Source organism: Gopherus evgoodei, unplaced genomic scaffold (genome assembly GCF_007399415.2).
Source record: "Gopherus evgoodei ecotype Sinaloan lineage unplaced genomic scaffold, rGopEvg1_v1.p scaffold_31_arrow_ctg1, whole genome shotgun sequence".
NCBI classification, from domain to species: domain Eukaryota; kingdom Metazoa; phylum Chordata; order Testudines; family Testudinidae; genus Gopherus; species Gopherus evgoodei.
The window spans coordinates 4,084,188-4,093,142 of NW_022059983.1; the positions used below are offsets into that span (position 1 = coordinate 4,084,188).

The window sequence follows — 8,955 nt, forward strand, 5'->3', positions numbered from 1 at the left end:
CAGGAAATAAGTAAATAAATGTAGTTCAGGTGCCTTGTACCCTCATTTTCCTCTATGGGCCAGGCACTGTGGTTTGACTACAGCTCCCATGATGCACCATGGTCTCCCCCCTTGCTAAACCACCATGGTGCATTATGGAAGTTGTAGTTTCAGGTGCCTCCTTTTTCTTTTTCTGGCAGGACTAGATCTTCCAAGATGCAATCTACATTTGCCCAACACCTCCAGGTTCCTGTGCTGAGCCCAGCACTGCTGGGTCAGAGATACTGGCCCGTTCTGAAATGGCAAAAAGGGTTTGCACGCTGGGAGCCTGGGATCAAATGTGTCTCCACTCAGTGCCTGATCCAAAGTCAATGGCTCTCGGTGTTCAGCAGATTTTTCACACTGGAGAGGGGAGAGAATACCTCCTTCTGAAATTTTCCCACCAGGAAATTTCTGTTTCCCAGTGGGAAAACGTTCAAAAAAGAAAGAAAATGCAGGGGAAAACCTACTGTCTCACATTGTTTCCCAACTTTGGCCAGCACCAAAGAATGAGAAAGTGGGAAGGAGCTTTCACAAACTTTTGTCCCGTTTTCTGCCCATCGGGGAAAGAGAAAGTAGCTGTTTCCTGCTTACCCAAACTTTGGAATCTTCCCAGATGGGAAGTTCTGCATTTTCTCATGGAACGTTCCATTTCTCACCCGACCCACTTTTCCAACCAGCTAACAGGGAAGGAGAGCACAGGATGGCCTAGAAGTTAATGCACACACCTTGGTCTTGGCGACCCGGGTTCAAGCCACTGCTCTGCTACAGACTTTGTGTGAGCATGAACAAATCACTTAGCTGCTCCGTTCCTCAGTTTCCCCAGCTATATAATGGGGAGAATAGCCCTGCTTTGCCTCAAATGGGTGTGTGAGGATAAAGACCTTGGTGACTGCGAGGCACCCAGATGCTGAAGTGACGAGTTACACTTACAGGGCATGGTGCTACACTAAGAAGGCAGCATGAAATCATGTGGTGCATCCATGAACTAACCGCTCCCAGCAGCAGAGGGCATTTATTATTTAACATCTGTGCACAGAGCCAGGAGGGACAATCCGGTTAATGCGCCTGCAATGGCACCGTATGGACCCTATGTGGCAACGCAGGTCGGAGAGGGAGGGATACCGTGGTCTCCTGAGGGACTGAGGATCAGTTGTTGTTTATGGTCTCCCGGATCCAGTCGACATATTTACAGACGGCGACATAGACACCTGGTTTGTTGGGCAGTGCGCATGTCTGGGTCCCCCAAGACACAATACCCTGGAGTTTCCCGTTGCAGAGTAGGGGTCCCCCGGAATCTCCCTAGAAGGAGACAAGACAACACTACATCACGGCCAAGAACGACAGGCAAGAATGCACCTCAGAAACAACATTATCGAATCTACAATGCCGTGACGAAAGTTCTCTGCTCTATGGGTACAGAGCAAAGCACACCTGAAAAGGCAGCTCTTTTCCAGTAGAAACAATCAACGAAAATGATAACAAATTTCACTTTTGCCCATGTTTTCCACCCTACTTCTTGATTTTCTTCATCAAAAATTCAAATATCGAAGTAGTCTGGCCCCAACTGAAATATTTCAACTCGGAAATGATGGGAAGCGACGTGCAGGGGAAGTCTTTTGTAGCACAATGCGTTTGACTGGTTTTATAACATCCAGCAAGTGTTGCATACCCTTAAGCGCCACTTATTGGCACCATTTGCCTTGATGAACTATTTGCTAGGGACATTTTCCATAGAAACCGCTTTTCGATGGAAAATTGGGGCTTCGACTAACGTAAATTTTGGAGGAAAGTATCTGCTGGCTGTGAAAATTTGGCAAAGAACCAACTGCCTGAAAACCATTATAGTTCCATCTGGAAAGGACATAAGAACATAAAAATGGTCAATGGCCCATCTAGTCCAGTATCCTGTCTTCTGACAGTGGCTGGTGCCAGATGCTTAAGAGGGAATGAACAGAACAGGGCAATTATCGAGTGATCCATTCCCTGCTGTCCAGGCCCATCTTCTGGCAGTCAGAGGCTGAGGGACACCCAGAGCATGGGGTTGCATCCATGACCATCTTGACTAATAGCCACTGATGGGCTTATCTTCCATTAACTTCTCCAGAAGTTCTCTCTTTTGAATCCAGTAAATTTTTTGGCCTTCACAACATCCCCTGGGAACAAGTTTCACAGGCTGACTGCGGGTTGTGTGAAGAAGTTGTGTTTGTTTGTTTTAAACCTGTGATACTTCATGGGAATTGTAGTTCAGATACCCCATGTTCTCCTCTATAGGTCAGGCTCCCCAGCCGGACTACACCTCCCAGGATGCACCACAATCTCCACTCTTGGAGACGGGTTATGGTGCATCATGGAAATCCTAGGTTGTGGTGCATGATGGGAGAAGTTGTCTGGCTGAGGAGTCCAGCCTACAGAGAACAGGGACATGCTACCTGAACTACAACTGCTATGAAGCATCACAGTGGCCTTTCCAGATTTTTGTTTCTCTGGCATTTGGTTTGTCGCCAAAAAAATTAAATTTTCGTAGAGAGCAGACACTTTTCACCATAAGCTTAGTTTAGTCGAAAACCCACTTTCACCATTTCTTTGGAAAATTTCCGACCAGGCCTAGCAAATAGCTCGTCAAGGCAAAAGGTGCCAATAGGTGGCGCTCAAAAGTATGTAACACGTGTTCTGGGTGTTGTAAGACCCACCAAATGGCTTTTCCCATCAGCAACTTTAATTCCTCTTTGTGGCTGAACAGAAGCCCTGAGACCTTTCAGCAATGGCCAGGAGCAAAATTCCCCACCCTGCTGTGATGCAAACGCACAGGGTTACACATGAATAGCTTCTTCTGAGCCTCATCAGCAGACCCCGAAGTGACTGCACAGCTAGGGAACAAAAGCTTGGGCAGTATCTTTCTTTTCTGCCACCAGGAGCCCATGCAGCAGCCACTAGAGGGGGCTGCGAGCCGTTTGGTGTCCACCTGTACTGTGCATAGTCACTTTCTTCTGATGCTGAACAAGGGGCTCTATTCTAATAAAGGAAATGGCGTTATCCTCGGAAGTGGCTCTGTCTCCTTCGTCTGCTTCATTCCTGATTATGACGATCCCCAGCCCCTCCCGTTGACTGGATTCTTGCTACCACTTTAAAACTACAGGCCAACATTTTTCAAAAACGCCTTTCGTTTAGGTTGCCACTAACCGGCTAGGAAAAAGAGTCTAATGGTTAAGGTGCCAACTGGGGTTCTGGGTGCCTGGCGTTCAATTCCTCCCCCCTTTACAAAAAAAGGAGTCTAAGCAAACGGGGTGGGGGTGGGCTGAGGTAAGGAGAGAGGAGAAGTGATTTGCCCAAGGTCACCTGGTGGCAAAAGAACCCAAGTGTCCTGACTTCTAAGCCAGCACCTTTGTCTAAGTCTCTTGATGGCTACTTGCATGGGCATAGCATGTGTTTGTTCCCTTATTCTCCATTATGCAGAGGGGGAAACTGAGGCACAGAGTGGGGAGAAGTGATTTGGCCAAGGTAACCCAGAAGGAACTGAGAACAGAACAAAGGTGTCCTGACTCCTTGCTACACTGATTCTAGGCATGGGAGGAGCAAACATTTGTATTATACCCAAGATGGGGAAACTGAGTCACATAGCAGAGCAATCACTTGCCGCAGCAGGTAGGGCTGGGATTTTCAAACCCAGCTTGGGGGACGGGTGGGGGAAGGAAATGTGGTTGTTCCGCTTCTATTTAAATTCACAGACAGTGGAAGCACAGATCCCCAGCGCCTTCCCTCCCCTGCTCTAACGTGTGGACCACGCTGCCGATATGGGGGCAGAATGGGAAGATCCAGCTTTTTGCTGTCATAGGAAGCTCCCACCCAGCCACCTCAGGGGCACAAGAGGTGTGGCAGGTTTATGCTCCCTTTCCCTTGTCCAAAGCAGAGCACAGGGAGATTTCAGAGAACTTCTCGTCTTTGCAGCCACAATGGGATCATTTTTGTGACTGGGGTTACTCCGGGCTACCCCAACCCTCCCCTGTCAAGACATGTCTGCCCATTAGTTACTCAGATCCTACTGCAACAATCAGATAAGCAAGTCCCACCCATTATAATTGCACTCATTCGCTCCTGCTCTTTGTCCCCGGTTTCTGAGAACTTTGGAATTCATCTCCAAACTTGCCAAACTCTGGTGAGGCTCAGGATGTTCAGGGATTTCTTTAACCCCTCCGCTCCCAGAGTCACTGGCAGGGCCGGCTCCAGGCACCAGCGCAGGAAGCAGGTGCTTGAGCCGGTCAATGGAGGGGGGCGGCATGTCTGGATCTTCAGCCGCAATTAGGCAGCGAGTCTCTCAGTCCCTCTCGGAGGGAAGGACCATCCACTGAATTGCCACCGAAGAATGAAGCGGCGCGGGAGAGCTGCCGCCGAAGTGCCGCCGATTGTGGCTTTATCTTTTTTTTTTTTTTTCATCACTTGGGGCAGCAAAAAAACTGGAGCCAGCCCTGGTCATGGGATCCTCGCTGTAATAATTTCGTTTAATTTTGGTCGTTGGCTTCAGTGCTGATGGCCTGTGATATACAGGAGGCTAAATGGGCTGGTGATCTCATCTAGCCGGGAACTCTATGACTTTATGACTATGCTAGGAGAGCTAAAAATTTTTTCACACAAAGCTTTCTTTCGGTGAAAAGTGGCGGTTTGGTGACACGGACCCATTCTGTGACTTCACCTTGATTTCATCCAATTTGTTTCAGACGGACAGAAACTGACCCAACATTTCTGAAACATCAAAATGTGTCGTCTGGCCAATTTGGAAACCAAACCTGGCCATTTTCCGGCTCGCAATGACGTTGCTCTTCACAATTTCCTTTTAAATCTAACCCTAGTTACAAAGGGTCACAACTGAAAGGAAATATTTTGATGTTGTTGAAATGAAACCTTCCCCTCGACCCAAAGCTATTTTTTCGGACTTTTTGATTGACCAAAAATTATGAAAATTTTCATATGTGGTTGGAGCAAGAATGACTTTTTTTTCCTGATTTTCTGGAATGTCCAGAGACCTGAAAAATCCATTATTGCCCTGGTGAGTGTAGGAGAATTTCAGCTCTGATTTAAAAAATAAAGTAGCTTTCTAACCCTCTTGGGCTGGAAAAATGTGATCCCGGAGAGGGTCAATAACCAGACAGCAGAGAACAGGTCAATTCTTCAGAGCCATCTGGATTGCATAGTAAACGGTGCTCACGCAAACAACACACATCTCAGTGTAGCTCTAAGCAACTGTGTACATCAAATTTGGGTTGATACAGGAGTATATGGGTGAAATTTTCCACCCTAGTTGACAAGGCCGCCCAGAGGATTTCTGGGACGGAAGGACTCCCTGCCACGGGTCTTCGGGGCATGTCGACAGTGGGTCCCGGAGCAGAAGGACCCCCCACTGTGGGACTTCAGGGCACTTCGGAGGCAGGTCCCGGAGCGGAAGGACCCCCCGCCGCTGAATTGCCGCCGAAGACCCGGAGCGGAAGAAGCTCTGGGGGCCTGAGCCTCACGAGAGTTTTCTGGGGCCCCCGGAGCGAGTGAAGGACCCCGCTCCAGTGGCCCCGAAAAACTCTCGTTGGGGCCCCTGCAGGGCCCAGGGCTGGGGCAAATTGCCTCACTTGCCCCCCACTCTGGGTGCCCCTGCTAGTTGATCTAATCATCCATCAGAACTCGGAACTGGGCAGAGTTAAGAGCAATCACACAACGAGGTGGAATTACGGATGCTCTAGCTAGACCTGCCAATATGGGCTGAATGCAGGAATCCCTGGGGAGGTTTTCTAGCCTGGGCTCTGCAGCAGGGCACCCTAGGTGGGCAGACTGGTCTGTTCTGGCCTGGAAAGCTACACCTCTACAGAAAACCACTCAAGAGTGCATCCGAGTTGGTCTCACCTTCCACCCATTCCCTCTTCCCTCTCTTGGTCCCATCCCTGCACCAGCTGCCCCCAAGGCAGTAGGACCACAAAGCCAGCTCCCAAATCCCGCCCTCAGCTGTGCCATCCCCTCACCTGGCACGAGTCTATTCCCCCTTCCAGCACCCCAGCACACAGCATGTTCTCGGTGTAGTAGCGAGGGTAGATACTGCGGCACTGTTCCTGGGAGAAAATGGACACCTTGCCACAGTGGAGAACAGGTGGAAAGTACACTACAAAAAATGACAACACAACACAATGGATATTTTGTCAGTGGGAGAAAGTCTTAGAGTTAGATCCAGGGCCAGAGTCAAGGGACACAGCCCCAGTAACGTAGGGTGAGATCCAGGGCCGGGGTCATTGGACACAGCCCCAGTGACTTAGGGTTAGATCCCGGGCCGGGGTCATTGGACACAGCCTCAGTGACGTAGTGTGAGATCCCGGGCCGAGGTCATTGGACACAGCCCAGTGTAGTAGGGTCTCTTATTCACACATTAACCTTAGATAAACCTTTCGTAAATCAAACTATTGATAGTTGGAAAATGGAGGGGGGGATTTCATCTTTTTCTCAAAGAAATACACAATCTCTGAATTTTTTTCTGTTTTTTTGCCAAAAATTTTCCTTTTTCATCCCTCAAAATCTACAGCTTTTCACCAACAAAACTCCCTTCAGGTTCTGGCCAAAATCTGGTTTCATTTTTAGCCAAAAACTTTCATTAATGGCCAAAGTCTTCTCCAATTTCCAACGAAAATGTTTTTGGCAAAAGTTTTTCAGCGTTCCTTTTTTCAACCACAAATCAAACTTTTCCCAGGAAGCAGCCCCATGCCATGGACATTTTCAGCTGATCAGCCACCCAATTTTACCCTGGGTGGGGGGGAGAGATACAATTTCGATGGCAAATTTCCCAACGGCTCTAAATGGAACCTCAGGAATGCTCAATTGCTGAAAGAAAACAACAAAATAAATACATTCCTGGGAACGTTTTCAGGGGAAACGGCCACAGAAGTTGCTGAGGCAAATAGGGATGTGGCAAGAAAGAAGAAGAAATTTTAGGGGGCTGTTCAGAAGGCTAGTAATGTATCTTTTTCTTGTTTTTCCGACCTGCTGGCTCCTTCCCCCTTGAAGCTAAGACCACCCCGCAACATTGGTGTTACCGTACATTGAGGGCTTTTTGTTGTTCCCCATCCGGACACCACACATTCCTCCTTGGGTGAGGGGCAACTCGTAGGTAGCTCCAGGGGCTGGACATTTTTGTTCAAGTTAGCCGGGGTGAGCAATTTGATGAGCATGATGTCGTTGTCCTTGCTGGCAGAGTTATAGCCGGGGTGGAGGATCGTTTTCTCTGAGAGTCGCAGCTGCTCTGTCCAATCCAGATGCCTGATGTTGTGCTCTCCCAGGCGCACGCTGATGGAGCTGCAGAGAAACAGATGCATGTCAGAAAAGTGTGGGGTGGGAAACCTAGTCCATGGTGGACACTGGGCACTGCTTGTTGGGCTGGAATCCGTGGGGGAGGTTCCTTGGCCTGGGCTATATAGGAGCTCAAGCTGGATGGGTAAAACATGAATCTATGTAATCCGTGAATCTCTGAAAGTGGAGTTAAGGGTACACACACAAGGGAGTGGAGTTAAGGTTGCGCTAGCTCAACCATCAGATATGGGCTGGATGCAGAAATCGCTAGGTGTGGCTATGTGGTCAAACACAGGCACAATCCCATGGGCACAGAAACATCCTTTTACAAACGCACATATACACAATCATGTATACACTCTTCCCCCCAAAATTTACACATGCTCTCCCCAAACACTCAAATGCACAATTTCACTCTCACACTAACTCCCAATCACACACTACTCAAAATACACACATGCACAATTGCACTCTCACACTCATAATCACACATGCCCATTCCAAAACATTCACAAATCCTCAAGCACACTCTCACAATCACACACCCCCTCCCTTCACAACATGCACAACCGCACTCTCAGACCCACTCACAATCACACATGCCCTACCCAACACACGCACACACATATGCACAACTGCACTCTCACACCCATTCACAATCTGACATTCCATTCCCAACACATGCACAACCGCACCGTCACACCCACTCACAATCACACACCCACCCAGCTACACACAGACCCTCTCCCCTACACACAGACCCTCTCCACCTCGCCCGACGCCTCCCACAAACCCACACTCACCATTGGACGTGGCAGTGGGCCGCGGTGACCACCCAGTTCCTGTCAATCAGGGTCCCTCCACAGTTGAGCTGGGAGCCCATAAAGAGTGCGGCCTGCCAGGGCATGGAGTGGGGTGTGCAGGGGGCACCGCCGACGATCCGGTTATTCTGGCTGCTCACTGGGAGGCAAGCAGAAAGGTTCACAACTGGCGAGGGAGGAGAAGCTCTGTGATGCTGCAGCGCTACCCTGCTTAGCCCCAGCTCGGATCAGGGTCCCCCAGCTCCTTCCTCCTTTTGCTTCAGTGTCTGATTCAAATCCGCCCCAGATGCAGCCAGTGGAAATTAGAAGACTCCACCAAACCATGCCCTCGCCGTTAGCCAGCTCAGTCCCCCGGCATTTCTGTCTCCGACCCAACCATCACTGCAGCCTCTGGGCGCCTCACCCCTTTAGTGCAGTGACCCTCCCCACCACTGCTATTGTCCTCTTTGTACACTAGAGGATGTAGTAAGAAGAGGGCCAGAAACATAAGTCCCTGTATCAGAGGCCTGGTATAAGGCCTGAGGCCTGAACTAAAGTAGTCAAGACTTTGCTGACATGAAACAAAGTCAGGTTGTGAGAAAGAGGCAGGCCCTGCGCCCAGAATTTGGCAAGCACAGAGCTGATATTGCAAAAACACACATTCCTCAGAGCAGGGCCAGATTAACTTTTTGTGGGCCCAGCGCCAGACATATTTGTGCCCTCCCTCCCCCGCCCGGGGAATGAAGAGGCCGGGGGCAAGAGCACAGCGGGCAGGGTGGATTTGATTTAAATCATGATTTAAATCACAAGTCAGGAAGACAAA

General features: G+C 49.4%; 1 protein-coding gene across 1 annotated transcript; it reads right to left on the minus strand.

Annotated features, from left to right (window-relative positions):
- Positions 1–1,017: 1,017 nt before the first annotated feature.
- Positions 1,018–8,735, minus strand: LOC115640550 (cationic trypsin-like). The gene is made up of 4 exons (XM_030543402.1): positions 8,136–8,735; positions 7,085–7,338; positions 6,021–6,157; positions 1,018–1,320 (listed from the first exon to the last, which is right to left on the minus strand). Exons 1-4 carry the CDS (start codon positions 8,237–8,239, stop codon positions 1,168–1,170), a joined length of 648 nt encoding a protein of 215 aa, XP_030399262.1. The 5' UTR covers positions 8,240–8,735; the 3' UTR covers positions 1,018–1,167.
- Between the last annotated feature and the right edge of the window lie 220 nt (positions 8,736–8,955).

Coding starts and splice junctions, on each gene's coding strand:
- LOC115640550 (XM_030543402.1), bottom strand. CDS start 8,239: ATGCCCTGGCAGGCCGCACTCTTTATGGGCTCCCAGCTCAACTGTGGA. Junction 6,158..7,084: donor AACAACAAAAAGCCCTCAAT/GTACGGTAACAC, acceptor CATTTTTTGTAG/TGTACTTTCCACCTGTTCTC. Junction 1,321..6,020: donor GGGGAATAGACTCGTGCCAG/GTGAGGGGATGG, acceptor GTCTCCTTCTAG/GGAGATTCCGGGGGACCCCT.